At 48.9% G+C, this 16,610-nt stretch overlaps 1 protein-coding gene and 1 long non-coding RNA gene across 5 annotated transcripts; both read right to left on the reverse strand.

Annotated features, from left to right (window-relative positions):
• Window positions 1-442: 442 nt before the first annotated feature.
• Window positions 443-935, reverse strand: LOC309659953. Its single transcript, XR_014263063.1, has 2 exons — window positions 847-935; window positions 443-541 (listed from the first exon to the last, which is right to left on the reverse strand). It is a non-coding gene; the product is annotated as an uncharacterized lncRNA (long non-coding RNA).
• A 56-nt stretch (window positions 936-991) lies between these two features.
• Window positions 992-15,640, reverse strand: TAGLN3 (transgelin 3). 4 transcript variants are annotated; one of them, XM_082460228.1, is made up of 6 exons: window positions 15,313-15,640; window positions 14,831-15,012; window positions 13,483-13,657; window positions 3,860-3,962; window positions 2,241-2,378; window positions 992-1,279 (listed from the first exon to the last, which is right to left on the reverse strand). In XM_082460228.1, the coding sequence occupies exons 2-6, from the start codon at window positions 15,008-15,010 to the stop codon at window positions 1,126-1,128; spliced, it is 750 nt and encodes a 249-aa protein (XP_082316354.1). In that variant the 5' UTR covers window positions 15,011-15,012; window positions 15,313-15,640; the 3' UTR covers window positions 992-1,125. The 4 variants fall into 4 exon arrangements, with proteins under 4 accessions (XP_082316354.1, XP_082316355.1, XP_082316356.1 ...); XM_082460230.1 differs by having other exon boundaries at window positions 996-1,219; window positions 15,313-15,636; XM_082460229.1 differs by lacking the exon at window positions 15,313-15,640 and having other exon boundaries at window positions 14,831-15,298.
• Between the last annotated feature and the right edge of the window lie 970 nt (window positions 15,641-16,610).

Below are 16,610 nucleotides of genomic sequence, written 5' to 3' on the forward strand. Positions count from 1 at the left end.
CAGGAAACTAACCACCTTCCATCTCTCACCAGGAATTTCCTCCCAGTTTTATTTCATTTTGGGGGGGGAATCCATCAACCTCTCTCTCTTGCTTTTATGGCAAATCCAAGGTAAAGTTTGAGAAAGGAATTCAGCTGCATGTTAATATAACATCTTTTCAAGAATGGACAATTCACCAGTGATTGAATTGGTCACTAGGGATCCTAGAGGATGAATTCCTGTGTTTTTTTTTAATATTAAAAGTCTTTAAAAATCTTATGCTGGATCCTAATATATAAAATAGATAAAATGAGCAACGCTCTCATTGAAGCAGGAGTGGGGACCAGAATTCAGCCTCCTCCCCACCACCCCCCAGTCCCATGGGAATCCCACAGAACTCTCTATGGAAGCCTAGAACTGCAAAGAATGCAGTCTGAAAAATCATCATTCTACATCTAGAGTGTGGCAGTGTCTATATTTTCATTTATTTATTTTTTTCTTGTTAATTAACAATTCATTATATGAGTGAAAGACTTTATTTCTTTTCTTACTAAATGCATCACTTTCTTAAAAAATTTATTTATTTATTTATTTATGGCTGTGTTGGGTCTTCGTTTCTGTGCTAGGGCTTGTTCTAGTTGCGGCAAGGGCGGGCCACTCTTCATCGCGGTGCGCGGGCCTCTCACTATCGCGGCCTCTCCTGTTGCGGAGCACAGGCTCCAGACGCGCAGGCTCAGCAACTGTGGCTCACGGGCCTAGTTGCTCCACGGCATGTGGGATCTTCCCAGACCAGGGCTCGAACCCGTGTCCCTTGTATTGGCAGGCAGATTCTCAACCACTGCGCCACCAGGGAAGCCCCTGCAACACTTTTTAAAAAAATTTTTTATTTACTTTTGGCTGAGTTGGGTATTCATTGCTGCGCGTGGGCTTTCTCTAGTTGCAGCGAGCGGGGGCTAGCGAGCGGGGGCTACTCTTCGTTGCGGTGCACGGGCTTCTCATTGCGGTGGCTTCTCTTGTTGCGCAGCACAGGCTCTAGGCACACGGGCTTCAGTAGTTGTGGCTCGCGGGCTCTAGAGCGCAGGCTCAGTAGTTGTGGCGCACGGGCTTAGTTGCTCCGCGGCATGTGGGATCTTCCGGAGCCAGGGCTCAAAGCCGTGTCCCCTGCACTGGCAGGCGGATTCTTAGCCACTGCACCACCAGGGAAGTCCCAAAATGCATCCCTTTTTTTTTCTTGTTTCTACTGGTAGGAAAGAGTAAGATGAGTTGGTGGTCCCCAGGCGTACTTGCCTTCTTAAGTTTTCTGTGGATGAGAAAATGTTTAAAACCTTTCTCATCTTAGCTAGATCTGAGTCTTAGACAATGTCCAAGAGTTTTAGGGGGTTAGACCCTGTAAACAACTGTAAGAGAGCAATCTACTTTGCTTTCACTTCTGGCTAATGAAGAAACTGTATAAATGTCTGCATCAGACCCAGAATCTGGCCTGTGGGGATAAAGATTATTGATAGAGAATGGAAAACTGCTCTTTCCTTCAACTAATCATCACCCGTCCAGCTGATAAAACCACCCCTCCATCAGATAGTTCCTGAGCATCTACAGCAGAGCTCTTGAAGAGTTGGGGCTTCAGCTTGCTCATTCCTGTGTCCCCCCCAGAGTCTGGCATAATAAGCACAAGGTAAGTACTCAAAAAATATGTGGGAGCCAAAGACCTTGTCCTTGAACTCATGGGTTTAGGCTGTCAGAGTGGGCAAAACTGTTCCTAAACTTCTACTGCAATTGTCAAGATAAGCAATACAACCTTGCAAGGGCTTCCTCAGAGTTAACTTATATTTCTACTGCCACAGCTAGCTGGCCTCTTGAATGAAATGCAGACCAGCCCTGCCTGCAAAGTCCCTAAGACAAGGAAGGAACTTTACACTTGAAGACACAAGACTAATTTGTTTATTAGGTGCGTTCTATAAGTTGAGGAGGGAAATTTTTGGCAAATAAATAAATAAATAAATAATCAGGTAAATGAAGGCTTTTAGGGCAAAGAAGGAGCTCAGGAAGAGGAAGGAAGCGGAGTCTTTGCATAGTTCTAAATGAACAGAAGGTGGCAGCCGTAGGCAACGTGGATTCGCGGCAGAAATGCAGCACTTGCAAAAACCAGGGACAGGAGGCTTTGAGAAGAGAAGGTCAGAAGGTGACTAACTATTTCTTTATCACAGAGACCATGGTGTGGCACGTTCGTCCTCTCTACTGGGTCGCGGGATGCAGCGTCTTACATGATTTGCCTGGGCATCCCATATCCGGTCATGCCTGCCTGGGACGCTCCCTTGTTGCTGCCCATCTGCAGGCCTATTACGTTCTGTCCCTGGCGAAGCTGCTCCTCTGAAAATCCTCTCCGGTTCTGCTGGGCTTTCCTGGGCAGAGGGAGTGAGATGAAACAATGTCATTCTGTTTTCAAAACTTTTCCAAGATATGCAGTTACACAGGCTCTTCTGGGGGTCACCAAATAGAAGGGTGGGCCTTGTACTGAACTATAGTCCTGCCAGGAACTATGGCCCTACCCTGGGCTATGATCCTATCCTGGGCTATGGCCCTACCCTGGCCTTGGCCCTACCCTGGGCAGTGATCCTGCCCTGGGCTATGGCCCTACCCTGGGCTATGGCCCTACCCTGGGCTATGATCCTATGAAATATGGCCCTACCCTGGGCTATGGTCCTACCACAAACCGGCCCTGCCATGAAACACGACCTCTCGACATCTTAGAAGCTCAGGTGATTTTCCAGAATTTCCACAGCAAAGAACCAGTGCTGCCTCTCTGGATACTTTACTCTCAGACAGCTTGCCTGTCCCCCCTTCTCACAGTTACCTCAAGCCCTTGTGAAAATTAAAATCAGCTCTTCTTACAAATCATGTCATTAATCCTACTCCACCTTCCCTGTATGGGGCCAAGGATTAATGTCCCACTTTAAAGCTGAGGGATGTAGGTGTTAGGAGGGGAAATTTCCTATTCTAGACCAGAGGTTTGCAAACTTTGGTGAAGAGCCAGATAGTAAATAATGTTGGTTTTATGGGCCACGTAGACCATGGTAGATCACTAACAAAATGGGGGCTAAAACCAAGGCTTCAATTGGCCAATATCTAGGAGCTTTTCAGACCAGGTTCATTTAAAATGTCACAAGCTGGTACCTTTTCATAACTGTCAAGAAGAGGAGGGGATTAGGGGAATGAAGAGTCAATCATCTGCTACAACATGCTTTTTTCATCTCTCACTGAGCTAGGGGTGGAGTTTAAGCGTCCTTGCTACCCCTCCCCCCCCCCAAAAAAACAAACAACAAAGCAAATAATCTCTTTAGGGAAAGGCCCTTTACTGACATGACGCAATATAACTTATTATCCACTTCAGGCCTCCTCCGAGAGTGACAGACAGCGCTATCAATGGATATGCTGGGACGACAGGACTGTCTCAGGACTCTCCTGGCAAATGAAAGATGTTTTCCCTTCCTTACGTGAGGAAAATAATTAAATAAATAAGTAGATTCAGGGCTACTTGGCTCCTAGTGAAACCAAGTTCAAATGTCAAGCCACCTGTGAGAAAAGTCACTCATCCCTGCTCAGTCTCAAGAGAGACATAACCTGGGCAGAGCTGGAGGATCCAGGTATCTAGTAGGAAAGGCCCAGCGACTTCTGCCCTGGGTGGTGTATTGGCCTGAACAGGCAGCATCGGTCTTTCCTTGCTCCGGGGGATTCGGTTATGGGGCTGGGAGTGCTTGTTGCTAGGCTGGACTTTGTGTCAAAACAGCCTCTGGGGAGCTACAAGGCTTCAGATGCTCGCTCTTGTTAAAATCATCCTCTGCCTGGGGAGGGAGAGGGTGTGTGGCTGGGAAGGGACTTTTACCTGTGAAACCAGGATGGCTCTCCCCGGTAGCAGCCATCATCCTTGGTGACTGCAACGCTGCCTAGAGCCATCAGGGTCCTCTGCACGGCCGCCATGTCCTTCCCTGGAAGCCAAAGGAGAGATTAAAGCCAAGCATGTGTCAGGGCCAAGGAAGAGGGAAGGATGGGGCTGGACCTCTGGGAAGAAAGTTCTCATAGGAGGCTGTAGGTGAGCACATTCAAGGGAGAGCGATACAAGATACTCCTCAAAGTGGCCTGAAGACAACCATGGCCAAACTTCTCAGAAAGGAGCAAAAAATCTCCTGGCTAATTATTCTCTATGTGGTACATGCCAGAGATAGCGAGTTTCTAATCCATTCACAGTTGTTACATGAATAACACATTCCAAACACTGAGCAACTCAAACAGCGGTAGATCCCTGCCCTAAGCAGAGGCCCTGGCCTCGGTAGGTTCTACGGGCGGTGGTAAGGGGAGGTGCTGTGGGTAAGCTGGCGTGAGGTCTGCACAAGAGGATTTTCGTAAGGACTGGAAAGAAAAAAGGAAAGCGGAAAGAAATTTACTGGTGGGTTAACTGCACCAAAGCCCAGGTGGCTTCTTTCTTTTACTTTATCTGGGTTAAAAGGGTCTAAAATCACCCACGTGCATCACATTGAGTTTTCACTTGGCTCTTTGGGCTGGAGGCCTGGCAGATGAAGAAAAGCAAATCAACACAGAGCACTCCAGCATGACACAATGAGAAGCTCTTCATTCTGTGCTGCTTGAGAGGAGCTAAATGGAGACAATAAACAAATGGCTTGTGTGTGTTTGTGAGAGAGAGAGAGAGACAGAGAGAGATGTGTGGTGTGCCCCCTCACACAGTGGAAGGGGACACTGTCACCCGAGGAGCCCAGGGACCCTTCACCCACTGGGCTACAAGGTAGCCTCCTCTTCCCATCCTTTCTCCCCTCCCCCCCTTCCAGCGGACCGACGTGTCCTGGACAAGGAAAGGGAAAGATGCTACTGTGTGGTTAGCCCCGCAATTTAGAACCAGATCGAAGGTCCACGCACGAGTGTGCAATGCAAAAGCTACAGGGCTAGGCGGGGGGAGGGTGGCTGCATTCAGCCTGGCAGGGGCTGTGAAAGTCAAGGGCAAACACTGAAGGTCCTCTTGAGACCGAGTGAACCATCTGTAATCTCCGGCTGGGCTGCTGCAGCCCGGTCACCGGGGAATACAGAATTACAGGGGAAAGGCAGACAGAAAGTGAGAATGGCGCATAACTCTAACAAAATAAACAATTAGGGCCCACAGAGGAAGTCCAGGTCAGGATGTCCATTTATTCAAAGAGGAGAGAGAGACAGCAGATCCTTCTTTCCTTGCCTCTCTCCCCATCCCCTGTCCCACATTAACCACAGGACGATTTCCTGGATCCTGAGGCCCTGTGGGATGGACTGATGGATACAGGGATGAGAGGTTCTCAGTGGAGAGACCCCCCCCCCCCAGAAGCAAGGAACAGCTGGGGTGGTGGAGAAAGGAGGACCTGGGCAGCAGATGGAAGGAGGAAGGCACAAGGGATACTGAGAAGGCAGAGAGAGGAAATGCAGAGGAGGTTATGAGAATGATCCTTCTCTTCCGCAGATGAAAAGCATTTCTGTAAGTGTCACTGTATTACAGGATACATTTTTTTTTTTTTTTTGACAGAACTGGCATGATGATATTCTGAAGGATCACCATGGGAAGAGATAGGAAGAAGGTTTGCTTTCAAGTAGTGAGTCATTAAAGAGAATCTCGAGGAACTATGAAGCACATGGAGGCTTAGGAAGGTCCAGGTACATCACTCATCTCTACTCTGTATGTAAAGCACACCGGAAATCTGTTTCCGGTGGCTGGAAACAGCACGCATCTGGCATGTCCAGGATCTGGGGAAATGTGGAGCCTGGCACCCGGCAACCAGCCACAGATACTACCCTGGAGGCCCGGGGTGGGAAGCAAACTCTGTTAAACCAAAAAGACCCGGTCCCCACTGCATATGGCTAATGCATATACTGCATGAACCCAGAAAGGACACAGGGAATTAATTTGGGGGCAAGGGTAAGATATCCAGGCCCCCTGACCTATAAATCTCACCCCACCTTCATCCCAGGAGAGTGCAAAAGGAAGCAATTGCACCATTGGGGCAGAAGAAGCTGGGGAAGGAGGCATTAGACAGGAACAAACTGGAAAAGCTTTTTTTTTTTTAAAGAAAGGGCCAGAGACAAGAGATTTGTTATAAATGATAGGCTTGACACTTTATTATAAGTGACCTTGCCCCTGTGGACTTGATATGATTCCTCCCAATGTGTGGATGGGAAAATTAACTCAGGGAGGTTAATTAATTTCCCAGAGCCACCCAACAAGTGAATCAGGGCCCAGATCTAGCTCAGGTCTGTCTGAACTCAGAGCCTGTAATCAGTCCAGGAGGCCACACCGCCATCTCCCATGGGTGCCCCACACAGGCTGGTCGGGAGGCACGGTGCTCAGTGATCAGGAATGACCTGAAGGGTGGCAGTGGCTGCTTCAGTGCCAGGCCAGAGGGAGACACTGGAGGGATACCAATGGGGCATAGTTCTTGGGCCCCACAAAATCTGGGGCACCAACTTCAAAAGACCGTAAGTCTATGTTTTGTCTGGAATAATTTCTCAAGGTCTCAACCCAAATAAGATGAAAGCAAAAGAAAGCAGTTGGGGCCCAGAGTCCCCCATCAGTTTGCAGATCAAGTTAAAATAATTATTGTCAAGATTCTAAATAACATAACAAACAGAAATCTGCCTTCTGTAACCAGTTCATGTCTAGTTCATTTTCTAATAGACATTCCTTGGAAAGAATTCCAGTGTTTTGGACTAACCAAATGGGAAGAGGGTCTCTTTCCAGCCTCATTTCTCTTGCCAGTTCAGAAGCCCAGATCAAGTGCTGTTGGGTAGAAGGGGGCGGTGTGTGGAGACTGAATCCTGTAGCTGAGGGTCAAAAACTGAAATGTCTGAAGGAGCAGTGAGATGAGGGAAGATCTGTGAAGTGAGTCAGTTATAAAGCAACAAAAGCTGAGCTTCTTGTATCACAACAATGTGTGCCATCCGCCTAGAACCCAGCCTGCTGCAGAACATGGTTTCCCAAGCTTCTGGGACTACTTATGGGATGGGGTTGGGAGGCCTTTCTAAAAATATGAAATTTGAGGTCATCCCTGGACAAACTGATTTGTCAGTCCTGGGGTGGGGTCTGGAAGTTTGTATTTTTAATAATCTCCCCATGTGATTCATGCCATCAGACAACTTTGAGATGCATGGGTTTCACCTGATGACTCCCAACTGGACTGAGCATCAGAATTACTTGAGGATCTTGAAAATTCAGATTCTGGGACAATATCCTGTGATGATTCTGATGCAGCCAGATGCATAAGCAAGCACTGCCCCAGTACTTCAGTTTTTAATTTTTAAAAACATCCCAGTGTCTGGCATGTGGTAGGTACGAAATAAAAGTTGTTAAGCGGTAATTCCTTGCTTCAGAGATATTGTCCACAAGGTCAGAAGTCACATCGATAGTTAAAGGGCTCTGACACAAGTTGGGAGCCTGCTCAGAGCTCCAGCAGCCTGGAATCTCTTTGTTCCCTGAAAGCTACCCCCAGAAACTTCGGCAAGACAGCTTGAAAGCTGCTGCTCAAGCTAGTTTTCCAAGAAGAAGGAGAACAGTTCTAAAGAAGTACCAACTAGGTGTTGGGAACTTTCTAGATGCTGGGAACGCAGGAATGAGACTGAGTCTGGGTGGTGATCTACAAATGAGACTGCTGGCCATAGGAGGAAGTGATACACGAAAGAGAGGGGTCAAATTTCCACTAACAGCTCAGGATTTCAATCAGGTTCCTGGACTCTTCTAGCTCTCTATCATGGGGGGAAGCTACTATTAGACTCGAAGTTGTAAAAAGAGATGGTGGCACAGTAGCTTTCCTTGTCAGAACCTCAGATAGCAACTGACACTTTGACTTGACAGTACTGTATTCCCTGTTTATTGCATTATCACCAAGCAACGTCTCGCCAAGTGTGGTCTTACACTCCAGCTACTAAATGGTCATCTCTGGGGAGAGGGACCAAGGGTTCTGCATTACAAGTACCCCTTGTCCCGACCTAGGAATTCTTAGTGCCCATGAAGTTTGAAGACTTTTACCATAAAGATACTTGAACAAGGATTTTGTTCCCTTAATTTTTTTTTATTACTTTCATGCTATCTTACACATGTCTTTGGGAAGAAAAAATAAACAGAAGGGTAAAGAGAAAGAAACAAGGCCAGAGAAGTCACATCTGGGTGGGTAAAGTCAGGTTGGACACTTGACTTTCAATACTAAAAATCAGTCTTACATTCAAAACTCTTTGCTTTGGAGTTTCTTCTATTTTACATTAGTCTTGACTCAACCTTGTAACTCTTAGAATACTGTTTTTTTTTTTCTTTTTTCAACTTGCTGGGACTTACAGAGAAAGCGGTCAGTGGATGAAGAAACCACTTCTTATTTCCCTGAGTAATAACTTAGGCATAGCCCCCAATTCTCCACTCAGAGTAGAAAAATTATTGCTTCAGATAAGGGAGAAATGTCAGAGGGTAGGTTGGGCTGCTCTGTGGGCTTTGTGAATTTTTGTTGCTTGCCTCCCTTGAGAAAATCTGTAAGGAAGTGGTTCTCATAGTAGGGTTCCCAGGCCAGCAGAAGCAGTATCACCTGTGAATTGGTAAGAAATGCAAATTCCTAGGCCCTACCCCAGACTTAATACCTCCGAAACTCTGGGGCTGGGGTCCAGCAATCTGTGTTTTAACAAGCCTACCAGGAGATTCTGATGCACACAGCAGTTGGAGGACCACCGCTGCAGGAAGAGCCCGCCAAGCTCAAGTGTGGCGTGAGCAGTGCTTGCAGGAAATGCGGTGAAGGCTGCACTGAGAGAAAAGGAGGCTTCAGGCGGCAGGCATTTCTGTACTATCCTGAGTCACTACAGGTACTGTACAATATCCCAAAACAGCTCTCACATTGGGTGAAATGTCTCTTCTGTTCTTGCTATTGAGGAATGACACATACAGTGACACCTCCCAGAGGACATATTTGGACCTTCCAGGCACTCTGCCCTCCCGGTATAAACCAGCCTCCCCAACACCCAGTCATCAAGGAGGGGAACAGGGAGGCAGGACAAAGCCATGTGTCCCGGATCCTCGTCAGCAGGATTATGGAGAAGAGCAATCAGAGTTGATTGATCTTTGAGTCTTGCCCGCTCTGACATTCTAGAATTCTAGGTGTCTAATGCTCATTGCCTGGTTATGCATGGGAACCAAAAAGGCTAGTTGCTGATGGACTAACAGCAGAGGAGAAAAAAGCCAACATTTATTAGGTGTCTCTTAGCCGGGTATTGTGCTAGGCATTTTATGCATTTAATCCTTGCAAGAACCCTGCAAGGGAGGTGCTGTTTACAGGGAAGGGAACGGAGGCTCTGAGAAGCTAAGCAGCTTAACCAGGGTCATGTAGCTAGTATGTAGCTAGCTTCCAAAACTCATGCTCTTTCCACAGTACCACGATCCCTGGGTCTGGAATTGGCAAAGCAATACTATATCGTGGGGAAAAACATAAAGGGTAATGACCACGAGGTGGAAAAAAGTCAATAAGGAGACCCATAAGGTGGCCCCTCATTTTGGAGAATGGTCAATGAGGTGAAGGCACCGCAGATGACAGAGAGGGCAAAGGTCATCCAGGCAACCCTACCAGCTGCTCTGTGAGGCCCTTCATGAAGTCCATCCGTTCTGAGACAGAATATGTGCCCTTCCAGCCTTGCTCCTGCCGCCCTTATTTTCTATTAGTCTTGAAAAAAAATAGGCCAATGATAATAGTAATTTGAACATTGCTACCATATATTATGGTCTGTTCTTTCCAGCACTGTGTTAAGCACTTTTAATGCATTATCTCATTTACGCCCCATATCAACCCTGTGAAATAGACACTATTATCCCCATTTTACAGCTGAGAAAACGGAAGCTTAGAAAAGTTCATTGATAGGTGGTGGAGCAGAGGTTTGAATGGGGTGGTCTAATTTCTGACTTAGGAGCCTGCACTCTCCTAACCTCAGGATAAGCTTTCTTTGCAGGCTTTCTGACCAGCACACTCACTCGGTCTCACGAGAGTGAGACACACACACACACACACACACACCTCCTTTTCTGTTCCCTCCCTTTCTCTCCTTCCCCCTCTCCCTCCACCGAAGAGATGCTGAAACCTAACCTCCGTCGTGCTCTCCTGAGTCACAGCTGAGACGGCCCCGCCCGCCCTTTCCAGGTTCTCAGGGCGAATCCCAAAGTAACCTGCCCGGCATCCACCTTCTCTCATCCATGAGAAAGACCTCTCCAGTCCCCTTCCATGGCTCTAAGCTGCCCTCACTTCTCCCCCATCACTGAAGGGAACTGGTCACCCCAGCTTCCTCTGAGGGGAACTCCGGGAGCCTTGTCTATATCTCTGTGGTTGGGTTGTTTTTTAGGCCATTCAGCCCTGGGTTCCTTCTTAAAGCCTTGAACCTTTTATTCTGGTTGCCCCTGAGTCCATTCCAAACATTTCGCCTTGCATCTAAAAGGGGTTTCAGGAGAGAAGGTACATCTGGGCGTCTGCCTGTCTAAACAACTGAAGCTAAATGAGAAGGCATTTGGCGAGCCCTGGCTCCTGCGGCGTTATTCATCTGCGACATAAGAGCAGCACAGAGTCATGGGCAGCCGTGGGCAAGCAGAGCCCTACTTAGGAAGATGCCAAGCAGGGGAGATGGGAGACCGAGAGCTGCTGAGCATAAAATGCCTGCAGAGGAGGAGGAGAAGTTCCCAGGCAAGGAGGGCTGGCCACTCAGAGCCACAGCCACCATGACCACAGTGCACGGAATCAGGAGTGAACGTGAGTAATCTGAAATTTGAGGACAGCATTAAAACCACAGCCCAGGTGCAGAAGAGTAGGAAGAATGTGAGACTAAGCTAAGGCGATGGCCAGTCCAATAGCTGTGCGCACAAACATGGACAACCCCACACGCACACAGGCACGTCAACACATGCCAGCCCGCCCACCGGCATCCCTTTGATTCCAGCTTACTCATCCCTAAATTCACGGGTGACAAGCAGCTCTGGCAGAAGGACCCAGCCTCGCACTTCTCCACGCTGCTGTTCCGTGGGTCTCAGTGCTGGGCTCGCCCAAGGCTGCCGCCCCTCCCCGTTTCTCTGCTCAAAGCAACCCACTTTCCTGTCTCTTGCTTCACTGTATGGTCACCAGCTCAGCCTGAGCTGCAGAAAGTGCACTTGGGGGATGTCAAGTATCCCCTCCAGCAAATAGAATGAATCTCCCAAAGCTCGATCCTGAGTTGCCTCTCCATGGAGGGGGTCGCCAGGCCCTGGTGCCTCTAGAGGCCATTTGGACCCTCCGAAGCATCTGTTCTATTGCCAGCTGTCCTGCCTATAGCATCTCAGCCACGGCACCCTGGGCGTGGTCTCCTTCCTTGTTTCCTTTAAAGCCCCATCTTTCTTTGCCCTGGGAACGAGACCCCTCAGTGTCTGCCTTGTTCCCTTTTTCTAAGAGCATCACCCTGCTCTGGAGCCCACCCGTCCACCACCCCATCTCAGGCTCCTGCAGTCACACTGATGCCTCTCAACTTCCCTCTTCCCTAAGAGGTATCTGACACACAGGGCTGGGGCAGGTGGCGTAGACTTCCACCTGCTCTGCTTATCAGGGACCTTTGCTCCCTAGCCTCCTCGCCTTCACTACCAGCACCTCCCGGGGGTCAAGTTCATCCGTGTGGTCTTTGGAAAAAGGGAAAAGGCAAGCAAGGCATCCTCAACACAGAAAAGCACCCTCGGGATCCCCATCTCCCATAGCCCTCCCAGTTTCTTCCTCCTCGTATATACTTCCTGTACTTGGGGGGGGGGGTCTCACTGGGACCCCTTCCATTCATACAAACCTCCAAGTACCAGGGCTCTAACCTTCCGTCCCACACAGCCCTGAATCATCCTCCCCCTCCTCTTCATCTCATCAGTCACTGTTATGACTCAACAGCACACTCATGGTGTAGGTGAAGGAAACGGCGTCCTGGCCAAAGCATGGCATGGCAGACTAGATAAGGCCCTACTCTTTGGCATCACGGAGCCTGGGTTTGAGTCCTGGCTCTGCTAATTACTAGCCAGTCATATGATCTATACGAGCAATAATGGGCGAGCTCCAGTTTCATCATCTATAAAATGGGGAAATTCATAACACCCATCTCCTGGAATTGTTAGGAGAATTGATTGGCGTTATGCAGAAAGGCACTAGTACCATGCCTAGTGTAGAGGAAAATATCAATAAGCAGCAGGAATTTTTATTAGCAAGGAAAAAATCATCATAGTTTTGACCTAAAAAGCAGGGAGCAAGTCTCAACTGGGACATTCTGTGGGGATTTGGAGGCAAGTGTCCATGATGTCCAATAGCCTGGCCTGAAGGTCTGAATATCTGAGTTTCTAAATAATGGCAAAACATTACTGATAAACTGATTGGCGTCTTAGGATTTTAACTACTCATCCGTGAAGGAAACGGGAAATGCCAGCTCTGTGTATGACACGGAGAAGGGGGTGAGGATTAAGGAGGCAACGGCTTCCTTATAAGTTGTTTAGTAGAATGGTCCTCTGCTAGAAATCTGTTTCAACCATCATCTGAATACCCCTTTAACTATCATTCTCTTGATCACAGGAGAGAGTCCATTCTCACTGTCAGCAGAGCCACTTGGGTCACTGCCCTGCGCACCCTCTTGGTCGGGCCACTGATGACAGCTAGTGACGATGAGCATGAGAGTGCAGAGTCAACCTGGCAGCCCTGCTTGGACCGGTCCGTCCCCCCAGCAGGCCCGATGTGGAACAGTCGCATGGATGGTGTGCACATTTGGGCTCCGGGGGACACTAAGCCCTAAGACCATGGGTCCCAAATTCTCTGGCGGTACCTCCATCCACATCATTTGCCCTAATAATGGTGGATTGTTAACTATGTCCAGAAACTTGATTTCCTTTTTATGCCTTGTTAGATTTCTTACATCAATTCATGACTATGAAAGACAAAAATCATTTGTCACCCTCTCTAAGAAAATACACATCTGGAAGGTATAGTCACAAAGCTCCCAGATAATCGTTTAGTAAAAGGGTGGGGTGCTATTTGTTTCTCAGATTGAATGACAAAATTGCACCAGGCAGCTTTGTCTATAAGCCTGGCTGCTGGTGAGTCAGAAGCACACTCGCAGCCCCCCGCTCCTCCAGGAGCTTTCACTTTGGGGGAAAAGTACATTGTGGGAGGGGTAAGAGGAAGGAGAAGCATCCGTGTAACCATTTTAGCTTCCTCTCCACGGAGGCTTCTGTTTACCCGTTAGTTTGCTGGGGTCCCTGCTGTGTCCTGGGGTGTGTGTTCCTTAGAGGAGGAACACTTTCAATAGAACATCACAGAGCGGGAGGCGAACGGTGCTCCGGGGTAACAGCTGATAATCCTCTCACATGCACACACACGCCTGGAGATACGTGGAAGAACACTGTGGGCAGGTTTCACAAAGAGAAAAGCAAAAGGGTGGGGGGAGGGAAGAATGATCCCAAAGGCACGAGGGCCTTACCTTCCCAAAGGTCCACGGTCTGAAAAATGTCAGTGGTCCTGACGCCATAGATCTCCGCAGCTTTTAGGAACTGGGAGATTTGCTCCATCTGCTTAAAAGCCATCTTTGACTCTGAGATCTTGGGAATGGGCTCTTGTCCTGGTGGGTATAAACTGTTTATCAGCTTGCACAAGACCTGAAGAGGGAAAGGGGGAGGTAGAATCAGCGTTTCCCTTTGTATTTACCCCTCCCTAATGCAAAGTGAATCCTGGGCCTCACAGGGCACAGCCCACGGGTTTGAGCATGGGCCAATCTTGCGCCCCAGGAAGGCATGGGTTCTGAGCTGGGTGGCCAGGCTCCCATACCGAACCCCAAAGACCTGGGCGACTCCATTCTCAGGGCTGCTCCTGACCACAGAGAGCCCGGGAGTCCTCTTCCCTCCTTTCCTTTTGCTGGGTGAGGGAAAGAAGGTTTATAGAGAGGGAATGATGTGCAGTGATGAAGCCACGATTTCAGACTTTCAATGGAGGGGAGAGTTAGTGGCTCCCGGAGAGATTAAATGATAGACTCTAATATTATTTCTTCTATCAAAAGGCAGATCAGAATCAGGCTTCAATAACTCATCCAGTAAAAGCTATTGATGTGTAAAGGAGCCGAACTGGGTGGGTACCCCCAGATCCCTATAACCAAAGCGCTGGGCATAACCGGACAGAATCGTGGAATAGCAGTTATGTAACAGTAAATCACAGCCTGCGGGAAAAGACGGGTTTGCTGGAATCAGCAGAGCCTGTGGTCTCCAACCACCCAAACACACAGGAGCATCTCCTCAGAAAAGCAGTTATCAAATAAGGATTCCCTTCAGTTTCAAGAGAGTCCATCCATTGGACAAACAGGCATTAAGCATCCCCAAGGCGTATGGCTCCAGGAAGAATGGGAAGGTGGTGAGTCCTCCCCCTCCACCCCTTCCTTTGTTTTACTATGTAACCAACCTATTCCCCTGCGGGAAGGAATGCCGCCACCCCCCCCCCCACCCCCGACCCCCGCCAGAGGAGCTGATGCACCATGAAGGCTGGAGAGATCTCAAGGAAATACTTATGTCTATTCTCACTGGAAAAAGCAAAAGGACTTCGAATTTGCCAACAACTCAGAAGGAACCTGTGATGTCTGGGATGGGTGGAGAGACCTCTAATCTAGCGAGGGAATTGTGCAGGGAGCCCAGACCTTCCGATCCCGAAGAGATAAAGGCATTCCCGTCCCCCTCCCGGGAGCAGGCGCTTGGCAAGCCGCAGCTCCTCCGGTAGCCTCTCGTTAAAAGAGGAGGGTTTCCCAGCCCACCGCCCCAGCATCCGAGATCGCTGCCGGCCCTTACCGTCCCGTCCATTAGCCATTTCTGAAAATGGGCCCTGCCAGGGGGCGGGTGCTCTATGTCCTCGGCGCACTGCAGGATGATCCAGTCGACCAGCTTGTTCTCCAGGTCCGCGTCGTACTTCTGCTCGATCTTCTCCTGCACCTCTCGGCTTAAGCCGTAGCTCGGGCCCCTGTTAGCCATCTCTGGAAGAGAAGAGAGGACACGCGGGGCATCCACACAATAGCAGCAGCAGCCCGGGCTCCCGGCAGACGGGGTTGGGATGTGGCTGGGCCGCCTGGCCCAGCAGCAGCAAAGCCGGCAGAAAGCCGGGCGTGGTTTAAATCAAGGAGCCAATGAAGCCACTGGGGTTTCACCTACAAACGGGAAGGAAAAGCGCAGCGCCAGGGACTCTTAGAATAAAGCCCCTGCCGGTCCAGGGGGGGGCTGGAAGCCCCCTCTCAGTCCCGTCTATCAATGAGACGAAACGATGCACAATGACTCACAATCAAGCCTGAAGCCCCCAGGCAGCAAGGGGGCTGGGTGGTGGTCGTTTCTTCCCTCCTCCCGGGAGCACTTGGCAAAGGCAGGAACCCTGAGATGGGAAAGAGCAGGTAATTAACAGGCCGGGAGGAAGGCCCCCTTGACGTAGAGCTGCGGATGCTGCATCGCGCCTGGAAGAATGGTACACGGATTCTATTTTCTCATGGCTGAGGAGGGTCACGCCAGGGCCGTTGCTAAGAGCCGTCCAAAAAGCCAGCCCTCTCGTGTGTCAGTCTAGCCCGCCCGCCTCCCTCCCGCTGAGAGCGGCTTTCTCAGCAGCACAATTCTTTCCCCTCCTCTGGGGAACAGCCGGTTGTACACAAGGCCAGCGCACAGCTGCACACGGAACGAGGCCTGTGGGAGGGTCCCTGCTGTCAGCTGTCCATCTGTCAGGAGTTGCCAAACCACTTTCCCCCTGCCTGGAGGGAACAGTTGTCTGGTGGGGCAGGAGGGGCGGGGCTGTGAGCTGCGACCATTAGCTTGTTCAGCTGTCAGCCAGCCAGATTTCATCCCGAAACTTCCATCCCGGTGGGAAACTGTTGTGCCTCAGTTTGACTTATTCAAGGAATGTAGCGTTTTAATGCCATTTTTAATCGAAAGACACTGAGAGTACGTTTTATAAATTACAAGGAGCTCAACGTGCTAAGAACGCTTGGAGTGAAAGGTCTTAATAGAGTGTAAAGATTTCATCTGTTTATTTTAATTAAGGACCAGAAAGGCACCACTGACACACTGTCAGTGGTAACTGAGTATTTGGTGTGAGCAAACAAGACCTCGGGAGAAATCATTAGACCTAAGTTGGCCTGAAATTTTTATAAATACTGAAGGGCTTGGTAGTTTGTCTTCCTATACTGTAAGCCACTTGGGGGTAAAGATTAAGCCTTGTTGGTGTTGGGTAAGTCTTTTCATGGGGAAAAATACACCATAAATTTTGTTCTTTGGTTCATTCAACGAATATTTTTTTTGAACACTTAACTGTGCCAAGTTCTGTGCTGGAGAGAAATAAAATATAAATTTTTTCCTCTAGAACAGATTGATCAATTGACTCAGAACATTAGATAAAACAATTTTAGTACGTGGGATAGCGATCTTTGTCCCTGTGGGAAATTGATTAGAAGCTATGCAGGAAATGACGTCAAACAATACATGTATTGAGAAAAATCTCCTGGCAGCTGGGGCCTGGACTCTTGAAAATTTAATTACTTAGTAGATATGTGGGTGGTTTGCTTGAGAAAAGACTTAGTGGTCAGTAGTTGAAGGC

Source organism: Balaenoptera physalus (assembly GCF_965194825.1).
Source record: "Balaenoptera physalus genome assembly, chromosome: 4".
Lineage (NCBI taxonomy): Eukaryota > Metazoa > Chordata > Mammalia > Artiodactyla > Balaenopteridae > Balaenoptera > Balaenoptera physalus.

What these genes read in the sequence shown, in the direction of transcription:
- TAGLN3 (XM_082460228.1), bottom strand. Translation starts at nt 15,010, where the DNA reads ATGGCTAACAGGGGCCCGAGCTACGGCTTAAGCCGAGAGGTGCAGGAG. An exon ending in GACCGTGGACCTTTGGGAAG is followed by an intron (nt 3,963 to 13,482) that starts GTAAGGCCCTCG and finishes TTTGGCTTCCAG; the next exon opens with GGAAGGACATGGCGGCCGTG. An exon ending in GGGATGCCCAGGCAAATCAT is followed by an intron (nt 1,280 to 2,240) that starts GTAAGACGCTGC and finishes TCTCATCCACAG; the next exon opens with AAAACTTAAGAAGGCAAGTA.